This window comes from Musca autumnalis, unplaced genomic scaffold (assembly GCF_047663935.1).
Source record: "Musca autumnalis isolate F117 unplaced genomic scaffold, ASM4766393v1 scaffold_1, whole genome shotgun sequence".
Lineage (NCBI taxonomy): Eukaryota > Metazoa > Arthropoda > Insecta > Diptera > Muscidae > Musca > Musca autumnalis.
Window position 1 is genome coordinate 108,030,519 of NW_027411644.1, and position 27,788 is coordinate 108,058,306.

General features: G+C 36.2%; 2 protein-coding genes and 1 pseudogene across 2 annotated transcripts; all 3 read right to left on the minus strand.

Moving 5' to 3' along the window:
- Nucleotides 1–27,788, minus strand: part of LOC141390741 (aquaporin-like) — a 434,687-nt pseudogene that overhangs the window by 38,581 nt on the left and 368,318 nt on the right.
- LOC141390735 (uncharacterized) lies at nucleotides 11,556–12,846 on the minus strand. The gene is made up of 3 exons (XM_073963669.1): nucleotides 12,672–12,846; nucleotides 11,986–12,591; nucleotides 11,556–11,921 (listed from the first exon to the last, which is right to left on the minus strand). Exons 1-3 carry the CDS (start codon nucleotides 12,782–12,784, stop codon nucleotides 11,648–11,650), a joined length of 993 nt encoding a protein of 330 aa, XP_073819770.1. The 5' UTR covers nucleotides 12,785–12,846; the 3' UTR covers nucleotides 11,556–11,647.
- LOC141390736 (32 kDa beta-galactoside-binding lectin-like) lies at nucleotides 19,163–26,644 on the minus strand. Its single transcript, XM_073963670.1, has 3 exons — nucleotides 26,514–26,644; nucleotides 19,581–20,156; nucleotides 19,163–19,520 (listed from the first exon to the last, which is right to left on the minus strand). The coding sequence occupies exons 1-3, from the start codon at nucleotides 26,606–26,608 to the stop codon at nucleotides 19,250–19,252; spliced, it is 942 nt and encodes a 313-aa protein (XP_073819771.1). The 5' UTR covers nucleotides 26,609–26,644; the 3' UTR covers nucleotides 19,163–19,249.

The window sequence follows — 27,788 nt, forward strand, 5'->3', positions numbered from 1 at the left end:
TTTGTAAAAAATCGAATTTTAATTTTCGCTGTACACAATTTTTTTAAAAATTTATATTTTTAAAATTCTCTCATTTAAAAGCAAGATTATTAGGTACTTAATAAGCCCACAAAAATATATGATGATCGGTTAATTCGTTTTCGCCCTATAGCCAATACCGCAAAACGATTTGTTAAAAAAGGGGGTATCCTCTCAGTGAGGTGGTCGCCGAAAAAGAGAAATGACACATTCGTCTGCAAACCTCTGCAGCTGGGACCTTTATATATTTGAAGTACTTACTTTTTACTACTCATACAGCAAAAAATATCGATATACACTTTTATACAATTTTTTCCCCATTCCACTCAATTTAAAATTTGCTTCAGAAAATTAATAAACTTAGTAATACATGTTTGGGTAAATGTAAACACCATATGATTAATGTTTACATGCAAACAAAAGTGTAGCCAAGTTTATTAAATCCCAAGAGAACTTAGGAAACAATTTTGCAGCGACCGTTGCATTTAAATTTTAAATATTAACGCATAATATAATTTATTAATTTTAGAAAAAAAAAAACACAAAAATACGAATTAACTAAAATTGTCGGATTTAAATCCTCATATAGCAAAAACTACTTCACGTATCAGTACCAAAATTCAGATTCTTCTTAATTAATATGTTTTCTATCACTCCCCATCAATAAATTTGTTCAACGAAGTATCTAGTTTTTACCATTTTTGGCCACGGTCGTGACACTGTGCGTCGTGGTTTCAATCTGTCAACTTTTTTGTTATTGTGAATAAATTGTATGAAAACGTAAACAAACATCTTGAACAATTTTCGGTTAAAATTGAGTTGTTGTTAAGCTTCTTACGTGACCTTGTAAATAGATCTTGCCCTCTAGTATTGAGGATATATTAAGTCCGTTTTTCTGTTTGTATATTCTTGATCAGTATCTAGCTATGCCCGTCTGTTGTAATCACTCTAGCGTCCGAAATAATTGAGCTAGTGTAGTGAGTGTACTCGTATCAAGTATCAATCTACGTCAGTCCTCCGGATTTTACATATTTTGAAGATTTTACCTACATTTTTGACCGAACTAACTGTAATTTGACATTTGAAGTTCCCAGTGGTTACAAAACTTCTCCACGTAAGATTTTAAACATAGGTCCATGTTTTGGTATAGCCCCCATATAACGGCACCTCCCGATTTTAGCTACTTTTTTGTCCGAATTAACTGTAATCTGACATTTGAGGTTCTCAGTGGTCACAAAATTTCACTAAAAATTGTCAACGTCCATAGGTCCATAACGGCACCTCCCGATTTTACATATTTTGAGCCACAATACTTTCCCACAAAAAATTGTGAACATATGTGTATATTTCGGTATAGCCCCCATATAACGCTACCTCCCGATTTTCGGTATTTTGAGCAGTTTTGCTACATTTTTGACCGAACTAGCTGCAATTTGATATTTGAGATTCCCACACGCAGAGAAAAAAATATGATTGATCCAACAATATTCGAAGAGCAAAATATGTATTGTAAAGATATTGTTAAATTCCAAATGTAGTATTGTGATTCCAACAATTTGGTTTTGTTAAATCCAAAAATAGTTTTTGTCAACTGGACAATAGTTCTCTCTTTTCTTCGACAATTTTTTCTCTTCTCTCGCTATTCGATGCCGTGTTGAAAAAAAAAACAATTATGGTGAGTTTTTTTTTTGTATGACATGATGCATTTATCTTTGTTTTTGTGTGTATGTATACCAACAATGAGACTCTTGTTTTTATTTGTTTCTGTTTTGTTTCATTCTTCTATCTTCATTGTGCTTTGAGGTTTGGTGTTATACCGGAGTTTGTTATGGTGTTTAATTATTCCTTATGTTGTGGTGGGTGCTTGTGGCTTTTTGTTTGTCTTTGTTGTCAGCCAATGCAGCAAACCATGTATTGTGTTCATCAATGATTGCAATATTATACGCGACATTTATATCCAAGTTATGTGAAAAGTGTATATGAGAAGTATATACACTCAAATCAAACATTTCTGGGCTGGTTTTCTGGGTTGACAATACTTTTTGTAAACAAAATTAGATTATGATAGTTCCTACAATCGGTATTGTTAACGATTTTTACAATATTGGGGAAATTCGAAGTTGTTTTTGTTTTCTATGTTTGGAACAAAAGATGGTATTTTTGGATTTGGATTACAATGTTTGAACAAAACAAATACATTTTTGGAACCAAAACAAATATATTTGTTCCAACAAAAGCCAAAAATATTTTTCTCTGCGTGCAGTGGCTCCAAAACTTCTTCACAAAAAATTGTCAACATAGATCCATGTTTTTGTATAGGTAACTTTAGGCAAATATTTGTTCCAGCGACAGGCAGTGTGCGCTTACTGAGAGCATAAATGCCTTTTTGACGCTCACTTGCTCTCAATAAGCGCACACCACCTGTCGCTTGAGCAAATATTTGCCCAATGTCACATTTTTCAATGCAGTTTTCTCGGCCGCCCGGTATTAATACTTTCCGCAAGGTAACTACACTTGTTTCGGATATCCGGTCTGATGCAATATGATCTATTGATCTATAAAGTTTCATTTGGCCTATGCATTTCCACGCAATCGACCTAAAACGCAAGCAATTAAAAAAATCGACTTTTTCTAATTTTCGACTTTTAATGAAAAATTAAATATGCGATAAAAATTTAATCAAAAACGCTGCATTCATATAAAGTCAGGGATTTGTTAGGAATGTAGTAAGAGTATTTTCTCAATCAAAAACCAAGGGATTGTCATGTAAGAATGCACCTATATTACCCTTCAAAACATTCAGCACTTTTAAAAGAAGGGGCGATTGCAGGAAAACTATACTTTTTAGCATGGTAGAACAAATACAAGGTAAAGTTAATACTACAACAAATACAACTCGAACAACAACCACAAAGGAATTTGTTTTTGTTTGTAACGTTACTGTCAGTTGTATGTTGCTCTGTTCCAGAACCTGCAAGAAGCTACTATTTTTTACTACGATAACATTTTTTTCCTTTATGTTATTGAAAAAAATAGTAACAATTAGTAGATTCTTGCAGTACTGGAACAGACCATTTGTAAACAAAACAAGGAAATGTCTATAAATTATTGGAATTTAAAAAACTAATAATTTTTCACATTTGGTTGAATATTTTGGAAAACATGAATGAAAACTCGTTAGATTTTCAATTTGAATGTTTCCATATCATTCCACTAAATGCATAACTTCTCGCAGAGAGTAGATTTCTTGCAAAAATGTTTGGGGTCGCTGGTAATTCATTGAAAAAAGAGAAGCTGCTTCAATAGTTTGCTTTTGAAAACAAAAAAGCACATGTTTATTAGGGTTTTATTATTTTCAAGTTTAACAAAACACCACACATATAAACAAATATTGTACCGCCTCTATAAGCGGTGTTTTAGTGTGCGGCATGTCGTTCGGACCTGTAGGAGGTTACATGTCAATGATATGAAGCCGTCTTTATGGGAAATAGTTTTTTTCTGATGAATAAATTTGTTCTTCTAATATACTTCGAACATAGAAATAAATACATAAAATGTCGTATGGAATTTGACACTAACACTACAACCCAGTTCAGTCAGCTGGGTATTGCTGCTACCTTTTCTTGTTCTACCATGACTTTTTAGAGAAAAAAGTTATTTTATAAAAAATGCTTAAAAAGTCTCGAGTCTTCATATAAAATTTTAAGTATTCTTGCAAAAAAATTATCGGCGCTAAGTGGGTTAAAATCCCTAAGTGGTTTAATGGTCTGTTTCTCTGAGACGTTTCGAATTCAAATTTATTTGACTTACTACCAAACTCATGTTATTGTAGACAATTTTTGTTTGATCAAAAACAAAAATGAATTAATAGCCTGTTTCACTAAGACGATTCGAATTCAAATTCGTTCGAACTACAACCAAACTTCAGTTTTTGAAAAATATTTAATTCAGTTTTGTTTCCGATCAAACAAAAATTGTCTACAATGACATGAGTTTGGTAGTAATTCGAAAGAATTTGAATTCGAATCGTCTTAGAGAAACAGGCCATAAATATTTTTCAAAAAACTGAAGTTTGGTTGTAGTTCGAACGAATTTGACTTCGAATCGTCTTAGTGAAACAGGCTATAAGAATTTTAATGTACACCCGGTGTGTACAGTTTATATTGATGACGTGTTGCCCTGTGTATGTCATTGACGAGTTGTGTCTTTACTAAATGTTAATTCTATCAATGTGGCAATTACTGTTGGTTGAAGCCTGAGCTAAATGTGGAACAAAGTATTCGTATACACATTCGTCCTCCGTTACATTAGGTTCCACTGGAATTTAAAGATTCGAAGTTATGTAGGGAAAACAAGAACAATTAAGTATTTCGTTGCAAAACTAAAATCGGTGTTCCAATCGTTTTGGTCCGATAAAAATTTTTGAAATTGTTTTTGGAAGTTTTAAATCAAAACTTATATTGTTTTGAACACTTAGGGCCTGTTTATGTATGTCGATAAGAAAATGAATGTGTACGAAAAACTATCAAATGTGAATGTGTTTTTCAAATTTGTTTTTCGTTTTGAAGCAAAATCGAAGGAAATAATTGGTCTGTTCCAGAACTGCAAGAATCTACTATTTTTTACTATCTTTTTCGATAACATAAAGGAAAAATTGTTATCGTAGTAAAAAATAGTAGCTTCTTGCAGGTTCTGGAACAGACCAAATATTTTCAAAACTAAAGTTTGGGTGTGTACACACATTTGCATTTCGAAATACATAAACAGGGGGTAAGAGTTATTTCGAGTATTTCTCAAGTAATCGTAGCCATTGTGAGTAGCAATTATATTCAGAACCTCATTGACAGGTTACTCTTTCGTTGAAATAAAATCATGGATACTTTTCGGGAACGAAATGTCTACATTTATTGTGCCGAAAGAAAAGGATTTTATTTAATAACCTCGACCATAAGATGAATGTTATAAACAATTCGTCACACTGGAAATATTCGTCGGAGAACATTCATATCGTCGGTGTCATGCTTAACTATTCCATACGCCATTTTCCCGTTTTGAGATAATAGCATTTTAATGTTTGCGTCACAACTGCTTGGAGCTGACTAAAGAAAATATTTATATTTTTGACAAATATATTATTAATTGTTTATATGTAGTACATCTTTGGGTGTCACCGTGGTGGAATGGTGTGCACACCCGCCTTGCACGATGAGGTTCGATTCCCCGGCCAGGCAACATCAAAAAATTTCTGCGGTGGCAAAATACCCCTAATTAATTTCCTGATTATTTCAGTCATGTAAAACTTTCTCTAGTGGTGTCTTAGGACACGCCGTTCAGACTCGGCGATAAACTGTAGGTCCCATATCATTGAGCTAATATGAATCGGGGTGCTCTCATTTATATGAGAGGAGTCTCCCTTGTCCCGTATGGCATGTTTGTGGAACAATTATATTATATAGAACATCTTTACCAAAAATCTGAATTTCGGTGGAGAGCTAGTGCTTACCACTAGAAGCGACGTCCTAAAAGTACCCACCGATACAATGTGTTCAAAAAAATTATTCGGGGTCAAAGGTAATTTTTGGAGGCATTATTCAGTTTTTTTTTTATTTTTCTCAAAAACGGTAAGGCTTAGCAAAAGCCGGCCAAAGAACAATTTTTGAGATCTTAAGGCCAAATTAAAAATTAGTCGCGTAAGTACATTATGAGTCGAACCTGTTAAAGTAACCACACATGTGCTAGTTATTTCTATAAGCTTTCAAACGATATCCACTTTGCAGTAATCGGTCCAGTAGAACCGGGACTAACACGGTTTTTAAATTTGACCTTCCGGGTCCGTAATCAGCGCAACAAACCCTACCTTTCGACAAAATTTCAAAAAAATCGGAGAGTGTTCGTTAGTTTAGTCTCCGTTGGGTTTTCGATTACACATGTGGGTTAAATGGGCTTTTTTTGCATAAAATTACTCTAACATGGAATAACTCTACTAAACACGCTCCGATTTTGTTGGAATCTTTTTTTAAGGGATAGGTATAATTTCGCTCTTCAAGGAAACATATATTTTTTGGGGTGACAGACCCGGTTATTTCGGTTATTTTAGCCGGTTCGTCTGAATATGTGCATATTTCCCTTATATGTGCATACAAGTTATGTGTTTTTTTGGCTGTACCTCAAGCTGTACCTCAAGAATGGTTCCTTCTAGAAAAAAAATATAAAGACCAAACTTGTAGATAATTTTTCTGTCTACAATATTTACTTTATTCGCATTTTGATCAGATCACTTAAAACCTTAAAATTTGACCTTTGACGCCGCATAACTTTTTTTGCACACATGGGATCGATGGGGACTTTTAGGACGTTGCGTCTAATGGTAAAACCTAGCTTTCCACCAAAATTCAGCATTGTGGGAATTTTTGCTATTTCAAGGTTTATTTTGACTGGGCTATATAGAGAATTTTTTTAAAAATAGAATTTAGTCGAGTTATTCCATATCCACACTTATGACACAAACGCGAAATATTGTAAATCACATGGAACAAAGTGACAAACAAATTTTCCCATCTTTGTCCCAATAAATTCAAAACTTTTAAATCGAAAAATAAAGTTCTGATTTTTGGAATGTGTTTTTAATGGCCTGTTTCTCTAAGACGATTCGAATTCAAATTCGTTCGAATTACTATCAAACTCTTGTTGTTGAATAAAATATTGGTTTGATTGAAAACAAAAACAAATCAAATATTTTTCAAAAAGCAGAAGTTTGGTTGTAGTTCGAACGAGTTTGTATTCGAATCGTCTTAGTGAAACAGGCCATTAATTTCACTGTGTGTAATTTTTTGTAACTCATTTTTTATTAACCATATTCTGACTCCACAGTGTGATAGAACACCAAAAATAAGAAGACACATGTCTCGCCGTTTCTCCCTATCTGTTGAACTTTTGAAGTTGGTTGTTTGCTTCAATTTTGATCGGTTTGAAAGCAGTATAACAAAACTTGAAAAAAAATTGTAAAAGAAATTTGACCATGGAGATTTTGACCTTGCAGATGAAGCTTGATGGATTATATGTGTCCACAATTTTTATTCTTTAAGACAAGAGCTACAACTTTGCCTCCGAGATAAATTCAAATTTCCTAACGGTTTGGAAGATATAGTCCTGGCTAAATGACCCTTTCTACATCAAAGCCTCAAACCTTTGGAGGCCTATAACCGCGAAAGTTGATGAGATAGGGAAAAACGGCGAGACACGTGTCTAATCATTTTTACTTTTTCGATTGTTTGAGTGGAGTATTCCCCCATTGGCTCAACTTCATTTATGACCCTCTATTACAGAGAGTAATGGTTTTCAAAACGAACTGACAGTGTTGCAAAATTTTACTGATCGCTACCAATATCATGATTTCATCCCGGCGAAGGGAATTATCAATTGGCTTCTCAGTTTTTGAAATGATGCCTTTTTAGCGAAAAACCGAACTCTTTAAGTGTCTAGTATTCTCATATGAATGAGAATCACACTCACTTTTCGGCCTTTCCAAAGAAACACCAAAATCAAAATATTTTGCAACATGTCAGCACGTATCAACTAAGAATTCTTCGAATTCTGTGAGTTGAAAAGAACACCAACACAGTTGCCTGTGAGGTTGTTTATTGGAATTTTGTTTTTGTTTTTAACAATGCTCCAATCCGCCCGTGCCTCGGCTGTTTTTTGTTTGTTTTGTTTATTGTTGAAGTTCAATCTCATTTTCGATTGTTTGAGTGGAGTATTCCCCCATTGGCTCAACTTCATTTATTACCCTCTATTACAGAGAGTAATGTTTTTCAAAACGAACTGACAGTGTTGCAAAATTTTACTGATCGCTACCAATATCATGATTTCATCCCGGCGAAGGGAATTATCAATTGGCTTCTCAGTTTTTGAAATGATGCCTCTAAATTTTGCGATTTTAACTTATGGTAGTGGCTTGGTCATCATATCCGCTATCATATTTTCTGTAGGACAGTAAATACACTTGATATGGTTTGACTTGATGTGATCCTTTACAAAGTAGACTTTAGTATCAATGTGTTTTGTTCGATTGCTGAATTTTTCGTTCTTGATCATTCGTATACAGCTTTGATTATCTTCGTAAATGATTGTTGGTTCACATTGTTTCAGCATCATGTCATTTAACAGTTCTCGTAACCACAATGCCTCTTTACAAGCTTCTGACAAAGCCACAAATTCTGCTTCCGTCGAAGAGAGCGATACACATGTTTGCTTCTTGCAGGACCTCCATTGATTTGGAAAATGAATCCTGAATTGGATTTCCTATCTATTCGATTATCCGCCCAATTTGCGTCTGTATTCTTTTCGGTAGTGTTTTCAGTACTGAGCCGAAGTATATAGTGTGCCGTACCCTTCAGATATTTTAGAACTCATTTTAGTTCAGTCCAATCGGCTTTTGTAGGGCAACACACCTTTTGTGCTAGTATTGAAACACTGGCTGCAATATCTGGCCTAGAATTTACACTTATATAGAGAAGAGATCCAATAAGTTCCCGGTATCTTGAATTGTCTAGCAATGGTTCAGATTCTGTCTTTCCGTAGCCAGGATCAAGTGGATACTTTGAAATTTTTGAATCCTGCATTCCAAATTCTTTAAGTAAGTTTTCAATAAATTTCATTTGACGAAGAGAATAGTTAGAGCTTTTGTCTTTGATGACCTCTAATCCAAGGTAGTTATATATATTTCCAAGATTGGTTATTTCAAAGTTTGTGTTCAGCAAACTTTCTACTTGATTGATGCACTCAGCCGAATTACTTGCCACCAAAATATCATCAACGTAGACCAATATATAAATTCTAACAATTTTTGGTGTTCTATCACAATGCGGTGTCAAAATATGGTTAATTATTTTCGTGTTGCACAGTGTTTTTAAGTTATTAAAATATTAATTTCATACCCGAAAAGAATTTATGTTTTAGGACCGAAACAGGGATATCTCGGAAACTAGAGCAGATAGGAAAAGGCCGGCTTTCTGAGAGCAAAGTAGCGTAAATTTCAATATGAAACACATTGAAATGTATGCTAACTTGCTCTCAATAAGTGCAGTGAGCGCAGAAAAATATGTGTTAGAAATATGTTTGGATCCAAACAAATATTTGTTTGGGACTGGTTGCAAACAAATATATGTTTGGATCCAAACATAATTTGTTTGTGTCCAAACAAATATATGTTTGCAACATTTTGTAACATATCTCAATTTTATTTGTTTGGGTACCATTTGTCATGGGTGGAGATAGGATTTTTGTCGAAGAGAGTAACAACAGGGCTCTCGCAGATGCTGAATGCTGTTTTATAATAAAGAGCTGTGTGTATGGTGTAATAGGAGACGCAGAAGCTTTGTCCAAACACGTGTGTTTCGTTCTTTGTTTTTGTTAACCAACGTAGCAAACGAAGAGGAAAAGAAAAAAATTAATTATGTTGTTCTTTTTTTAGTTGTCTAATAACATCGTTGAGTAAAGACGGTAATGTGAGTGAATAAAACAGTGTTTTGTGTTTTCTTAAAGAAATGGTGGTGGAAATATTTTACTGGACAAGGATGAAATCGCATTTATATTGGTAATTACATCAATACATTTTTCATATATGTACATACATCATATTTATGTTTGATTTGACCATGTCCGTCTGTCCGTCCGTCTGTCTGTTGAAATCAAGATACAACTCGCAATTTTAAAGATAGAGAGTCAAAATTTGGTACAGAAGTTTTTATTACTTGCAGGATGGTTGGTATTGAAAATGGGATATATCGGTCCACGTTTTGATATATCTCCCATAGAACGGTACCTCCCGATTTTCGGTATTTTTAAGGTTTTAGCTTCATTATCCTACCAAAATGGCTGAAATTTGGTACGTGGTCTTCTTTAGAATTTTGTCGGTATCGGTCCACACCTTCATATAGCCCCCATAGAACGGTACCTCCCGATTTTCGGCATTTTGAAGTTTTTAGCTTCATTATCACACCGAAATGGCTGAAATTTGGTACTTAGTCTACGTTGGTGGTGTAAAACTTTCATATAGCCCCCATAGAACGGTGCCTCCCGATTTTCGGTTTTTTTAACGTTGTGGCCTCAATATTCCACCGAAAGGGCTGAAATTCGGTATTTAGACTTCGTTGGGGGTACTCAAACTTCCCCATTTAAATTTGTCGGTATAGGTCCATGCCTTCATATAGCCCCCATAGAACGGTACCTCCCGATTTTCGGTATTTTGAACGTTGTGGCCTCAAAATTCCACCGAAATGGCTGAAAATTGGTATTTAGACTTCGCCTTTAAATTTGTCGGTATAGGTCTACGCCTTCATATAGCCCCCATTTAAAGGTACCTCCCGATTTTTCGTATTTTGAAGTTTGTGTCTTCAATATTCCACCAAAATGGCTGAAATTTGGTATTTAGTCTTCAATGTGATATAAAACTGTTCTCCAAAAATTTGTCTGTACAGGTCCACGCTTTCATATTGCCCCATTTCTGACTAAAATTCGTCGGTATAGGCCCACGTTTCGATATAGCCCCCATAGAACGGTACCTCCCGATTTTCGTAATACTGAAGATTGTGACGTTAATATCCAACCGAAATGGCTATTATCAGTATACGTCCACGTCTTCCTATATCCCCATAGAAGCGTACTTCTTGATTTTCGGTATTTTTTAAGTTTTAGCCACATTCTCTTACCGAAATATAGGAAATTTGGTATTTAGTCTTCTTTGAGCCTAAAAACTTTCCGTCAGAAATTTGTCGGTATAGATCGACGTTTTGAAATAGCCCCCATAGAATGGTGCCTCACATTGTTTTACCGAAATTGCTGAAATTTAGTATTAAGTCTTCTTCATACACGAAAGGAAACTAATTATTCCAATTTTTTTCAATACAACTTGTGGTGGAGGGTATAACAAGTTCGGCCCGGCCGAACTTAACGCCGTTCTTACTTGTTTTAATATACAACCACAATTCGCGATTTATAAAAGGGTAAACCTTGGTTTCAACTATGTTAAATTTTCAAAAATATAGCCCATATATGTTATAATATGATGATATGTCCCGTATGGGATGTTTGTGGAACAATTATGATGATAAAATTAGTTTGAAACAAACGGTTATGTCATTTTGGTTATGACGTGTGTCCCCATACCTTGTTTTCAGTGAAATATCTGTTTACAGCGACTTCAAAAAATTTTCAAAAACAAAAACTTTAAAAGCTTTTTGTGCGGAAGCTTTTTTTATCGAATCACTTTTTAATTAAGATTTTATGCAATCTTGGGTAAAAACTCATCAACACACACTTTGATATAGCTTCTATACAAAGGTGGCGCCCGATTGAAATTGTGGAGAGGAAAGAAAACTAATTAATGTGTATTTTATGGTGGAGGGAATAAAAAGTTCGGCCCTGCCAAAATTTATGCTTTTTCACTTGTCTGACCTAACTTGGGCATTTGGGGTAGCAGTGGTCCTAAAATTGTGTACAGGAAAGTAATTATTCCATTTTAGCTCAGAATATTTTATGGTGGAGCCGGCCCGGCAGGCTGGACCGATTTTGCTTGAATTCATTATATGTATTGTATTATAGTTTTTTATATTAATTAGTGATTTTAAATTCAAATTGTTGAATAAATATTAAATCCTTCACATTGGGGATCTCTCATGCGGTAATGATGGATATCTCTAACTTGAACTATCATGCCGTTAAGACTCAATATTTTCAGACCCGATAGTTGAGACAAAATGTTTGGCGTTCTAAAGTTGTAATCAAAAAGAAATTTACCATCCTTGGCCAACAGCAATGAAGTGGGTGTAAAACCAAAAGAAAATTTAAATGTGGTGGGAAAACGATCGAAGGGGAATCCACCATGGTTTTCTTCTATGCCATATCTAGGGAGAAAATATATAATTTTTAAGAAAAATTCAAATTAAAAACCAAAAGAAAAAAACTTACTCCAATTGTTCGATTTCGTCATCATCGTAAAATATCGGTAACTTAGAGGTCCTTATTATTTTCTTTGTGTCAAATCGCACACTGATATGTACTTCTTGACGTTTAGAGTTGAGAATGTTACAAAAATGCATGTGAAAACGTCCATCCGGTTTACCCGATAGCTTCATGGTCACAACCATGACATGACCCGGTTGAAAACTATTCGGCAAATCATGACTAAATACCAAACGATTGTCAATGCAATTTATTGGAGGCCAGATAATGGGAAAATATCTCCGATGATCAATTTGTGTTAATGCCTTCAAATCCCCCGTCACTTTTAGCGTATTTAATTCCTTGTAGTCCGAAGTATTGTGGCGTATAAATGTTAGTTTTCTATTATTCACTGAGACATAGAATTTCTTTTCATCCAAAGCTATGATAATGTGAAACGGTCGAAGAAAAAGTGGTGTATAGAACTGTTCACTGCCGGCCTGTTTCCATTCTCCATTTATTCGTTTTTTGAAAACTATAAGATCATCCTGGAGATATATGGATATGCGTAAACCAATATCGACATGATCGTCACATTCATTGAATTTGTCCGTAGCCAAAGAAATTGAGAACCTAACAATAACAAAGAAATTGTTTGGTTATGAAATTCTAAATTTAGATATGCATGGTGTCTTTGTCATCCATCCACTTACCAATAACCCTGTTCCTTTGCTACACCTGAAAACTCCAAAATATGACCAAATTTAAGATTTTCACAGAGCTTGCATTGAAATACCGTCGTCATATTGGATCGTTGTTTTAACATTTAAATCTATCTGCAGTCTGTTTGTGGATTACAAATTTGTTCATTCAAAAACCACTCAATCTCACTCTGCGAAGTAAAAAAAGAAATTCACACTTGACTCATTTTTGTGTTTCACGCTCAGACAATGATTATTTATGCTATTGTTGGATCTTCTGGCGTCAAGCGATGACGGTTGGCCAAGCAAAGACTAGCCGCAAATAAATATTTGCTCTTATTGTTAAAACAATAATAATGTTTTATACCCTCCACCATAGTGTGGGGTGTATATTAAGTTTGTTTTTCCATTTGTAACGCATTGAAATAATCAGCGACTATATAAAGCAGAGACGCGCTTCTTTGCAAAGACAGTATAGTGAGGGCGCCCACTGAGTTGTTTTTGCATTTGCTTCTCTCTCTCTCACTTACAGTGAAAGTGAATGAAAACAAACATTAAACATCATGTGGTTGTTGTTTTCTTCAGCCATACATACACACATACTAAACCATTGATGGAAATTCTTGGCCGACGCTGATATAAAGTATATACATACATATATTCTTGATCAGGATAAAATTCCGAGTTGATATAGCCATTTCCGTCTGTCCGTTCGACTGTTGTAATCACTCTTGTGTCCGCAATAATTGAGCTAGAACGCTATATTTTTGCACCCGAGTTTCTGTTTTCCCAAAGGCAGGTCAAGTTCGAAGATGGACTATATCGGCCGCCGTTTTGGTATGGCCCCCATATAACGGTATCTCCCGATTTTCGATATTTTGAGGGTTTTAGCTAAATTTTTTGGCCGTACTACCTGTAATTTAAGATTTGAGGTTCCCAGTGGTCACAAAATATCTCCACCAAAAATCGTTAACATAGGTCCATGTTTCGGTATAGCCCACATAAAACAGAATCTCCCGATTTTCGGTATTTTGAGGGTTTTAGCTACATTTTGTGACCGAACTACCTGCAATTTCACGTTTGATGATCCTAAAGATCACAAAATATCTCCACCAAAAACTGTCAACATAGGTCTATGGGCTATATCGGCCCACGTTTTGGTATAGCCCCCCCATATAACGGTAACTCCCGATTTTCGATATTTTAGGAATTTAGCAACATTTTTTGGCCAAACTAGCTGCAATTTAAGATTTGAGGTTCCCAGTGGTCACAAAATGTCTCCACCGAAAATCGTTAACATAGGTCCACGTTTCGGTATAGCCCCCATAAAACAGAATCTCCCGATTTTCGGTATTTTGAGGGTTTTAGCTACATTTTTTGACCGAACTACCTGTAATTAAAATATCCCCACCAAAAACTGTCAACATAGGTCTATAGGCTATATCGGGCCACGTTTTGGTATAGCCCCCCATATAACCCTAACTCCCGATTTTCGATATTTTGAGAGATTTAGCTACATTTTTTGGCCGAGCTACCTGTTCCCAAAGGTCACAAAATATCTCCACCAAAAACTGTCAACATAGGTCTATGTTTCGGTATAGTCCCCATATAATATTATTTCCCGATTTTCCGTATTTTGAGGTTTTTATCTACATTTTTTAGCCGAACTACCTGCAATTTGGGATTTGAAGTGCTCACTGGTCACAAAATATCTTCAACAAAAATCGTTAACATAGGTCCATGTTTCGCTATAGCCCCATAAAACAGGACCTCCCGATTTTCGGTATTTTGATGGTTTTAGCTACATTTTTGACCGAACTGCCTGCAATTTGACGTTTGATGTTCCCAAAGGTCACAAAATATCTCCACCAAAAACTGTCAACATAGGCCTATGGGCTATATCGGTCCACGTTTTGGTATAGCCCCCATTTAACGGCATTTCCCCATTTTCGGTGTTTGGAGGATTTTAGCTACCTCTGTTGACAAAAGTACCTGTAATTTGATCTTTGAGGTTCTCAGTGGTCACAAAATATCTCAAAAAAAAAAAAAAAAATTGTTAACATAGGTCCATGTTTCGGTATAGCCCTCATAAAACAGTACCTCCCGATTGTTGGTATTTTGAGTTTTATCAAAATGTTTTGTCCGAACTACTTGTAATTTGACGTTTAAAGATCCCAGAGGTCACAAACCTACTCTTCCAAAAATTTTCAACAACGGTCCATGGTTTGATATAACAGGAGGTAACTGTAATTCCCGAATTTCGGTAGTTTGAGTATTTTGGCTACCTTTTTGGCAGAAGTATCCGCAATTTGACGTTTGAGGCTCCCAGTTGTCACAAAACTACTCTACCAAAAATTGTGAACATAAGTCCATGTTTCGGTATAGACCCCATATAGCGATACCTCTTGATCTTCGTTATTTTCAGGATTTTAACTTTAATTTTAACCAAACTTGACGTAATTTGTCATTTGAGGTTCCTAGCGGTAAAAACACCTCTCCACTGAAATCTGTCAATGCACGTCCATGTTTTGGTATAGCCCCAATATAATGGTACCTCCTGATTTTCGGTATTTTGAGAATTTTAACTACCTTTTGACCGAACTATCTTTTGTTTGACATTTGACGTTAAATGTGGTCACAAAACTTCTCCAGCAAAAATTGCCAACTGTCAAGAGATTAGCTACTTGTGCTGATCGAACTATCTGTAATTTGAGATTTAAGGTTCCCAGTGGTCATAAAACTTCTCTATCAAAAATTGTCAACATAGGTCCAAACTTTAATATAGCGCCCATATAAAGGAGACACCCGATTGAAAACATTTTTGATACATTTTCTGACCTTATATAGGCATTTGGGTTTCCGTTGTCACAAAATATCTCTATTTAAAATTGTAGACAGGGAGGAAAATTAACTAATATGCATTTCATGGTGGAAGGTATAAAATGTTCGGCCCGGCCGAACTTAAAGCTCTTTTACTTGTTTGTTATTGTTGCGGAGCCTTCTGCCTATTTATAAAGAATGCAGAAGCAGACGATGTTTAGCAAATAGAAACCACATTGAATATATTGTGATAGACGGATTTTATTCATCGGGTTAAAAGTCCGATTGATGCGAATATCATTTCTCATCATATGCTTGTAGCAGACTGTTAACGGCATTGTGAATACACCAACTATTCTGAGCACCCCTGACCTATAGTACATAACCTGGAAAGAGTCACTTGGGCCTATTATTTCTCAAATAGTAGTACTAATTTAGAAACATAAACAACTCTCTCTCTCACTCCCTCTGAAGAACAAAAGACTCGGAGTAGTATCTTCTTCCATGAAAGTTCCCGGAAGGAGAATACAAACGAGGATTCTCTTGTATCCCATTTCGACTCTAAGGGGTGCATCGTGCTTTCAGGGTGAACAAATGCATGTGGAAACAAGCATTGTTAAGCTTAGCTATGTTTTTTTTTCGGCCCGACCCAGGGAATCCCGATAAGAGCTCGTGCCCGAGTTTAGTTGTCCACGATAAAGTGCGAGACACCATGCTGCTGAAATGTCTGGCGAAAATGTACAAAGATATTCCAATGCTCAAAGATTGGCTATGCTATGGTTAGGTTTGCCTTTTCACCTTAGGCTTATCCGGGCCCAGGAAATCCCGATGAAATGTCTTGCGAAAATGAACAAATATGTTCTAATGGACGAGTGGTTCGCAATTGCCATTGAGCCACACAACAACAAGAGCACGAGTTTTGCTCTCATATACAGAGACTGGAGTTGAAACAACCTGAGAGAGACTGCGACACAACCTGATCTTTGGCGTAAGGCAGGCGAAAGTTAAAACCTTAAGCCCGTGTGACCCGAATGCATGCAGAAACATAAACAACCCACGAATATGTTACTTAAGGTTGTGCAGATCAATCTGAAGTGGATCCTTCCCGCAGACGACCCTAGGTCCATATACTCTACCGTCTGGTATATAGCCTAAAGTGTCATCTAGTCCATGTAGGGGTCTAAGGGGCCATATACTATACCGTAGACGACCCTGGGGCCATTTACTCTACCCTAAGGTAGACGACCCAAACTGTCATATACTCTATGATATATGACCCTCTACTCTACAGTAGACAGTGCTCTACGGTTCTAAAGATCCTCTATAGTAGACAACAGTAGGGGCCATCTACTCTCAGTAGACGACCTTAGGGCTAATCTACTTTACAGTAGACGACCCTAGGGGCCATCTACTCTACCGTAGACTACTCTAGAAGCCATTTATTCTACCGTAGACGACCCTAGGGGCCATATACTCTATCGTAGACGACCCTAGGGGCCATCTACTCTATCGTAGACGACTATCTATTCTACCGTAGAGGATTGTCTCATCATCAACTCTACTGTAGACGGTCCTGGAGGCCATCTACTCCACCGTAGACGACCTTAGGTGCCATCTACTCTACCGAAGACGACCATCTTCTCTACCGTAGACGACCCTAGGGCAATCTACTCTACTGTAGACGACCCTAGGGGCCATCTACTCTACTGTAGACGGTCCTAGAGGCCATCTACTCCACCGTAGACGACCCTAGAGGCCATATAATCTACCGTAGACGGTCATAGGGGTCATCTACCCCGACGTAAACGGCCCTAAGGGCCATCCATTCTACCGTAGCCAACTCTAGGGGCCATCTACTCTACCGTAGACGACCCTAGGGACCTTCTAATCTACCGTAGACGACCCAAGGGACCATCTACTCTGCAGTAGACGACTTAAGGGCCCATATATTCATATTCAGACCCACTTACAAAGAGATGAATAAGCATTGCCCGAAGCCATCAGATCACAGTTATGCAAGACTTGTTCAACTGCTGTCGCAGAAAGGACAAATTCCCTCTCCTCGTGAAAAATTAATTTTTCTTGTCTGTTTGATAATTCTATGTAATGTTACATGTAAGCTACAGGGATATGAGGTTGTAAAAAGGTTATCACCCTATCGGCCTATATCAGTCCAACTTTCGGGTACTTCTCACACAAATTTCAAAAAGTTTTGGCACAAGCTAAGAATAGAATAGAGTATCCGATTTCCCTTATACAAGTTCAAAACAGTATAAAGACAGTTCGATGATTTCTTTTGAAAAATTCACCGAAGGTAGTGTGATTCTGACTACAACGATATATTTTTTCGACTCAAGTCCATGCTTTCTGACACAGTGACCCAAATGCTAAAAATGCAACTTAACCCATTGTAAGAAAATCAAAAAATCACTTCACAAAAAGGGTTATTTTTGTGATCGAAACGAAAACTACGCAGGTCAAATGTCAATTTATGAACGGGGAAGCACAGACATATGAGCAAACAATTAGAAAATAAAAAAAACACCGCAATAAAACACGATTCTAACAGTTTTTTACCTGCATTTTTGTGCACATTTTTTGCTGGCGTTTAAACGACCTGTGGCTTTAAGTGGGTTAAACAACGATGAACGCAAAGAGAGCATTTATATGGTAAATCGAACGAAAGCGTAAAGGCGCTCGCTCTTCTTGTTCATCTCTGAACTAAAACATACGTGACCAAGAAGAGAACGGCTAAAAAGAGAATGTATTGTAGAAAATGCAGTTATTGCAAATGTATTAGTAAATTGGTAGGTCAAACAAGCTCTTGAACAACAACAAATCAAAACATTTGTTCTCTTTGTTACGATCTTTCTTGGCATTCGTGTCGTATGTGTGTAAAGCAGGGATATGCGATGTGCGCTTACTGAGAGCAAGTGAGCGAAAACTTCAATGTAAAATGCATTGAAATGCAGGGATGCCAACTGTTCCGAGGTAAAAATCGCTACAGCCACATACGCACCATAGGTCTGTAGCGATTTTTACCTTAAAACAGTTGACAATCCTGCTTAAACAGTGGTTTTTGTGCGTCAAAAATCACCACAAGTAGCGGGAAAACCACCAACTTGGCACCCCTGTTGAAATGTATGCTCACTTGCTCTCAGTAAGCGCACATCGCCTATCCCTGGTGTAAATTGCCGAAAAACTTCGGCACCGCCGTGCCAAGCGTGAACACAATTGAACTAAAACAGTTTTTTGACACGATAACTATCGATAGGATTGAATACCAAAATTTTATCATGTTAAAAGAGGGAAATCATGATTACATCATTATAATTTTTTACTAGGGGAAGTAATACTTCCTGAGATATGGGCTCCAAATTGACCCTTATATTTAGGGCTACTTCTTCATACATCTGTCGTACTGAAGTTTTTAGTAGTATTTGTTACAACGCTATAAATTTTGTCTGTGTAAGCTGTGGTAGGGTCAGTGACTGGAAAGTTAGGCCCACTGTTTACGATACCTGCCCCAGGAACGTCTTAAAATTTCCGCTGACAACTTTCAAACTTCTGTTGTCGCCTACGAATATGTTATTTATTTTTAAAACTAGGGATTTATTTTATAACATTTAAATTTGCCGCTCCTATTATTTTCTTGTTGTTTTTGTACGGACGCAGGCTTACGGTTTATCTTTGAGCTGACAGATACATTTTTATTTATAAATATTTCAGTATGAGATCATTATTAATATTTTTATTAATACTTAACATTACTATTGAGAATAAGTTTCAAAATCCGAACACATAGGATTTGTTTTAATGTGCTCCAGTTCGTTGACTTTGACCTGGACACCATCGATGCCAAATATTTTCAAACCACCCACAAAGGGTAAAACATTGGGTGTTCTAAATTCAAAACGGCATAAGAATATACCATCTTTGGCAATTTTCAATTCGTTGTCCATGAAAGCAAATGCCAGTTTGAAAGGCTTGGAGAAGTCCTCAAAAGGGAATTCAAAATTCTGCTCATCTTCTTTATCAAAACTGAAAACCAAAGAAAAAGTAGTTACAAGAAGAACAGCTAGTAACTTTATTCTCTCTTACCAATAATGCTCATCTTCGGGTATGGTTTTTGAAGTTCTCACCACAGTTCGGGTATCGAAACGTACACTCAAATGTAACTCCTGACGTTCCATATCCCATATGTTGCGTAAATGTACAATAAAACGTCCATTTTCATTACCCTCTAAGTGGGCCGAAATAGCCACAACATGACCCGGTTCAAAGGGCATTGGCACGTCGGCACTAAATTGTATGCGATCTTCAACAATTTGTATGGGTGGCCAAATGTAAGGGAAATATTTACGATGATCCATTTGACGAAGATATTCTAAATCTCCCATAATATCAATTTCCGTTAGCAGTGATAAACGAATGCTATAACTGTAGCTTGCTATCGCCACACCATTGAGGCTTAAGTGAAATTTACCATCTGCCAAGGCAATATAGAGCTTAAATTCTTCTAATAATTGGGAAGTTTCGTAGTCAAAAAATTCCTCTTCACACCAATCGTTGTTCAGAAATTTACCGAGCATTATTTGATTGGTTTCAAAGTCGGCAACAAAATGAAGACCTATTTTGAGATTTTCTCCCGGCTCTGTACCAAGGGATATGTGAAATCTGTAAGAAAGTAAAATAAAACCAGTAATAATCGTTCGGACCGGGCCGAAATTGTATACCCTCCACAACAAAATAATCTGAACATAAATGGAATGATTAATTTTCTTTCCTGTCAATAATTTTAGCTGAAAAAGTTTTTCGATAACGGCCTAAATCAGGTCAGGAAATACATACAGAAATGTCTTTAATAGAGAAATTTTGTTACCGCTGGAAACCTCAAACGTTAAATTATTCGGTCAACAAATGTACCTAAAATATTCAAAACTTCTAAAATCTTGAGGTATCGTAATATGCGGAATATACCAACAAAGTTAACTTATATTTTTAATTTATTTCTCGTTGGAATCAAGATTAATGATCAATAATGCAAGTGAAAAAGGAAAGCCGACGATTCGAACCCACACACCCACCTTCCTTGAAAAACACAGGAAAAAAGTGTTGTCACGGCGTGTTAGCGTTCAGAGCCAAACTCATTACTTTCAAAGGCAGCGCTAAGCGTTTGTCATGAAAGCATAACTAAATGCGAAAATCCCCATTGTTGTTGTAAAAAAAAAACAAAATGCATTCGAAAGAAGAAAATTTCGAGGACAGCGAAGCCGCTCCACAACCGATATGTCTAAAGAGCCATTACCGAAGGCGAAACATGCATGTCACATAGCAGTGGGTGTGTATGTTCGAATCGTCGGCTTTCCTTTTTCACTTGCATTACTGATCATTAAGCTCGATTCCAACGAGAAATTAATTAATTTAATACTAAACAAGTAGGAAAAGCGTTAAGTTCGGTCGGGCCGAACTTTTTATACCCTCCACCACAAATTTCAGCCATTTCGGTGGATTAATGTGGCCACAACCTTCAAAATACCGAAAATCGGAAGGTATCTTTCTATGGGGGCTATATGATGGCGTGGACCTATACCTACAAATTTCTGGGGAAAGTTTTATACCCCCAACGAAGACTAAATACCAAATTTCAGCCATCTAGGTGTGATAATGATGCCAAAAACTTCAAAATACCGAAAATCGGGAGATATCGTCCTATGGGGGCTATATCAAAACGTGGACCTATATACACATTTTATGATAGAAATGTTTCTTAGCCTCTGGAAACACAAAATACAAAGTTACAACCGATTCTGTTGTCAAATGGGACTAATACATTCAAAATATTTAAAAATGACGCGTACTTTATATGGGTCGTTATATGGGGGCTGTACCAAAAGGTGGACCTATATAAACCAACTTTGGTAGGAATGTTTTTTTGGCCTCTGGAGACACAAAATACCAAATTACAACCAATTCGGTGGTAAAATGGGACAAATATCTTAAAAATTCCTTAAAACGAAGACGCGTCACGCGTCATTTTGTATGGGGCTATACGAAACCGTGGACCTACATAGCCCGCTTTCAATACCAAAAGTCCTACGTACAAATAATAGATTTTCCCAAAATTTCATCCACCTACGTCAATCCGTTCGGACGCTAGAGTGATTTCCACAGACGGACGGACATGGCTATATCGATGTAGAATTGCACGCTGATCAAGAATATATATAGTTTGAGGGGTCTACATCCCCATCCTATGGTGGAGGGTATAAAAAGATCTTCGCATAGAAATGCAAAATTTTCAAATAAAAATTGAATTGTGTTGACAATTTTGGGGGGAGAAGGTTCGTAACCACTGGGAACCTCAAATGTCAACCTCAGTTCAGTCAAAAAATGTAGTTAGAACCCTCAAAGTACTGAAAATTGGGTGATACCGTTATATGGGGGCTATACATAAACATGGACCTACGTTGACAACTTGTAGTGAAGATGTTTTGTGCCCACAACGAACCTCAAATGTCAAATTACGGGTAGTTCAGTCAAAAAATATAGCCAAAGCCCTCAAAATATCGAAAATCGGGAGGTACCGTTAAATCGTGGCTATGCCTAAACATGGACCTATGTTGACAATTTTTGGTATAGAAGTTTCGTGACTGCAAAGAACCTCACATATAAAATCGCGAGTAGTTAGGTCAAAAAATGTAGCTAAAACTCTCAAAATACTGAAAATCGGAAGGTAACGTTATTAAGGGGCTTTACTTAAACATGGACCTGTGTTGGCAATTTTCGGTATAGAAGTTTTGTGATTGCAAAGAATCTCACATGTCAAATCACGAGTAGTTCGGTCAAAAAATGTAGCTGAACCCCTCAAAATACCGAAAATCGGAAGATACAGTTATATAGGAACTATATGGCATTGACAACTTTAGGTGAAGAAGTTTCGTGACTGCTGGGAATCTCAAATTTCAAATTACGGGTAGTTTAGTCAAAAAATTTAGCTAAAACCTTAAAAATACCGAAAATGCGAAGGTAGCGTCATATGGGGGCTGTACCTAAACATGGACCTGCGTTGACAATTTTTCGTGGAGAAGGAAACATATGTCAAATTACGGGTAGTTCAGTAAAAAATTAGCTAAAACACTCAAAATACCTAAAAATCGGAAGGTACCGTTATATGAGGGCTATACCTACCTATACCTATATGTTGACAATTTTTAGTGAAATGTTTTGTGACCACAGAGAACTTGAAATGTCGAATTACAGTTAGTTTGGGTAAAACTGTAGCTATAATCCTCAATATACCGAAAATCGGGAGGTATCGTTATATGGGGGTTATACGAAGTTATGGGCCTATGTTGACAATTTTTGGTGAAGAAGTTTAGTGACTGGAGGGAACCTCAAATGTAGCTAAAATCCTCAAAATAATCAGGAGGTACTGTTATACGGGCCCTACATCAAAACATGGACTTATATTGGAAACATTAGGTAGAGAAGTGTGGCGACCACTATTAACCTTAAATACCAAATAACAGGTAGTTCAGTCTAAAAATGTACCTAAAACCCTCAACATACCTCACATGTCAAATCACGAGTATTTCGGTCAAAAAATTTAGCTAAAACCCTCAAAATACTGAAAATCGGAAGATACCGTTATGTGGGGGGCATACCTAAACATGGACGCATGGTGAACATTTTTGGTGGACAAGTTCCTTAACTGCAGGAAACCTCATAAGTCAAACTATGGGTAGTTCATTCAAAAATGTAGCTAAAACCCTCAAAATACTAACAATCGGAAGCTACCGTTATTTGGGGTCTATACCTACACACGGACCTGATTGGACAATTTTTTGTGGAAAAGTTTCGTGACTGCAGGAAACCTCATAAAATTGTAGTTAAAATTCTCAAAATAACTAAAATCCGAAGGTACCCACGGTGCTCTTGAAACAATTTTAAATAGAAGGTGCTTACACATTAGAAGTTTTTGCGGATTCTGAAACTACAATGTTCGTAGATGAGAAAAATCAAAAAACAAAAAAAAAAAAAAAAATCGCCGGAACGCTTTTTAAATAAATCTCGATTTAAGTTGACATTTTTAGGGGTTGTTTAGGTTTTCACGATTTTGCTTAGAAACCGCAAGTCCTATCAAAATGGACTAAAGAAAATGTTGTAGCTATGAAAATTCTCTACAAGATCGACCTTTATGGTATTTTCGTACTTTTTACCATTTTTGAGATATAGAAGTTCAAATTGGGACAGTGCACTGACTGTATCGCCCCTTTATAAAACAATGTCATGAAGGGTGCGCCTTAACTAACTTCGCTGTAGGGATTTTTAAATAAATCGCGGTCAATTTACATTTTTAGGTGTTTTTCAGGTTTTCACGATTTTGCTTGGAAACCGCAAGTCCCATCGAAATGGAGCTAAAGAAAATGTTGTAGCTTTGAAAATTCTATAGAGGACTGACGTTTATCGTTTGTTCCCAGTCTGTACCAATTTTGAGATAAAGAAGCTAAGTTTACATTTTAGCTTTTTTTGTTAGGGTTTCGCGATTTTGCTTGAATACGGTAAGTCTTATCGATATGGGACCTGAGAAAATCTTAAAGCTGTGTAAATTCTCTACAAGACTGGCTTAAGTAACTGATACTAAGTTATAACATTTTTTTAGATATATAAGTTTAAGTTGGGAATTTGTAGTCATGTTATTGTTTTATAAGGGGGCGATACAGAATTAAATTGAATTTGAATTGTCCCAATTTGAACTTCTATACTCAAAAACGGTAAAACCGACGAGGATATCTTGTAGAGAATTTTCATAGCTACAGCATTTGTTTTAGTGCAATTTTGATAGGGCTTGCGGTTTCTAAGCAAAATCGCGAAAACCTAAACAAACCCTAAAAATTTCAACTTAAATCGCGATTTATTTAAAAAGCGCTCCGGCGATTTTTTTTGATTTTTCTCATCTATAAACATTGTAGTTTCAGAATCCGCAAAAACTTCCGAGGTGTAAGGTCCCTTTCATTTAAAATTGTTTCAAGAGCACCGTGTACCTATACCTAAATATGGACTTTTGATGAAAATGTTAGGTAGAGAAGTTTCGTGATTGCAGGGAACCTCAGCTATCCAATTATGGATAGTTCAGTAAAAACTTGTAGTAAAATACATCAAAATACCGAAAATCGGAAGGCACCATTATATGGAAGCTATACCTAAATATGGATCTGTGTTGATAATTTTAGGTAGAGAAGTTTCGTGACTGTAGGGAACCTCAAATATAAAGTTACGGGTAGTTCAGTCGGGCTATACCTGAACATGGACCTATATTGACAATTTTTGCTAGAGAAGTTTCGCGACTGCAGGGAATCTCCTTTGTCAAATTACGGGTAGTTCAGTCAACAAGTGTAGCTAAAATCCTCATAATGGACATGGACCTATTTTTTGGTGTAGAAGTGATGTGATCCCCAAGAATTTCAACCGTCAGATTACAGATAGTTCGGTTAAAAATTTTAGATAAAATCCTCAAAATACCTAAAATCCGAAGGTACCGTTATATTGGGGCTATACCTAAACATGGACTTCTGTTTAAAATGTTAGGTAGAGAAGTTTCGTATTTGCAGGGAATCTCAGATGTCCAGTTACGGATAGTTTTCTTTCTCTTAAGAAAGAAAAAAAATGTAGATAAGTTTCTTGACCTTTAGCGACCTTAAATGTCAAATTATAGCTATGCCAGTCTGAAAATGTAGCTAAAAACGTCAAAATACCTGAATTCGGGTGGTAGCGTTATATGGGGTTTCGAACTTTATGTACGTTCAGACCAAAGACACATGTGTAAAAAATTTCAGCTCTTAATCTCAACTCGTTTGGAAGATAGGGTGATTACAACAGACGGACGGACATGATTAAATCGACTTAGAATTTTACTTCTATTAAGAATATGTATATCGTCACCAAAAATGCCCGAAGACGAAACCCACACGCAAATCGAAATTCGTTTTTTGATGGGATCTGATACATAAAGTTAAAATACATGCTCTGGCAAGCTTTCAAGCTTCTACGTTCAAAAACAACGATCCTATTCAAGAAATGGCATTTCGGAAAATGGGATACTATTGCAGATTTTTTTGTAATGACGGATCCCAAAACCAAGCGTTTCCGCTGTTTTGGTTTCATTTATTACTCCCATTCGTATATGATTGATAACATCCCGAATACTCGCCCTCATAAGAATTATATTCCATAAAACAGTTTTTCATTTTATAACCTTTTTTGCTTCTCCTGTAAAGTTTTGATTTTGTGGGTTACGTCTTCGGGCATTTATGGTGACGATATATACTTTATAGGGTCGCAAATGATTATTTCCATGAGGAAGAACAAACTCCACACTATGGTGCAGGGTATAAAAATACAAATTATAAAGGTAGCCCTTGAGGAATATGAAATAGCTGCAAATGTTGCGATTATAACGTATACTTCTTTTCAAACATTAAACTGTTATCGTAGACTATTGAAGGTATCACCTTCTTCTTCTTTTTCGCTTAACTGTTCCGCATAGGGACTCATTGAAGGTACAGAACAAAGAAATGCTTCTGTTAGGTAATTAAGCCGAAAAGTATTAATTGTTTAAACGCAATTTTTAGGGGAATTTTGATTATTTTGATATTTTTAACCCCGTTTAGAATTATTATTAAATTATATTATTGGTCGACAAACTCAATTCGAACACAGTGAGAACATTTCTTTGTTTATACCTTCATTATCATTTTGTATTTTTGTTTGCTGGGGGAAATCCCTTGCGATTAGTGAAATTCACCACCACCACCACTAAAATCACTTTTCAATACCACCATTATTGTCACCTCTTTGTGTGATTTTTTTATTATTATTTATAATTTATTATTTATGTACGCATAACATGAACAACTACAACAACACTGCTGCCTATATAAGTTTAACGGCTTTGTGATTCACACCCACAATTTTTTCGAAATTTTTTTCACATAGGCCAGACTTGTACAAAAAAAAAAAAAAAAACAATACCTTTTAGCACCTTCTTTGGCCTTGCCGCAAATTTCAAAACAATGACCAAAACGTAAATGTTCCGCAAAATTAGAATGAAAAACTGACTTGCTCATTGTGATTGTGGCAATTAATCGCTCGCCTTCTTGTAAAGAACTGAATTGAGAAGTATGGCACATTTCTAAGCTAAGAGGGCACATATTGAATGTTGATATTTTGAGTCAATTTAAGCTCATATGCATGTAAATAAATAGCTTCGACATTGGTGTTTTGTTTTCTTTTTTGCCAAGCTACAATACTCTTGAGTAGCGTCATTGGCAGTTTGCTTTTGCATCTGTGCAGAGTAAAAGATCATCCTAAAAATATACTTTGATTTGTCAAAATGGAATAAAAAAAAATCTTAAAAACGTTATTGGGATTTCAAGCACTAACGTAGCCTTGAGATGACCACGGATGTCATCGTTTGACACAAGAAGTTTGGAAGCATCCAGTGGACATTTTTGGTCGTTTATGGGATAGGTGTCAAAAACAGTGCGTCTAATTTATCTATTGATCAACACAGAACAAAATTATATAATTATAACAAAGACTACAAAAAACTTTACTGCAAGAACAGTATGAAGGAGTGGCCATAAATATTGGGTCATTTCGGAACACATATTTCAGGAAGTATTGGCTTCCGCTATAATAAATATCACGGTGCTCTTGAAACAAGTTTAAATGGAAGGTGCTTACACCTGGGAAGTCTTTGCGGATTCTGAAATTACAATGTTTATAGATGAGGAAAATCAAAAAACAAAAAAAAAAAAAAAAAATCGCCGGAACGCTTTTTAAATAAATCGCGATTCAAGTTGACATTTTTAGGGGTTATTAGGTTTTCGCGATTTTGCCTGTCGAAATGGGACTAAGGAAAATTTTGAAGCTATGAAAATTCTTTACAAGATTGACCTTTATGAAAATTTCATAGGTTTTACCGTTATTGAGATATAGCAGTTCAAATTGGGACAATGCATTGACTGTATCGCCTCCTTATAAAACAAGTTCATACATGGTGCGGGTTAACTAACTTTAAGTGACAGCCGCTTACACCTGGGAAGTTTTTGCGGATTTTGAAACAGCAATGTCAATAGGTGAGAAAAACCCATAAACAAGAAAAAATCACTGGAGGAATTTTTAATAAATCGCGGTCAAAATTCACATTTTTAGGGGTTTTTCTTAGGTTTTCGCGATTTTGCTTGGAAACCCCAAGTCCTATCGAAATGAGGCTAAAGAAAATGTTGTAGCTGTAAAAATTCT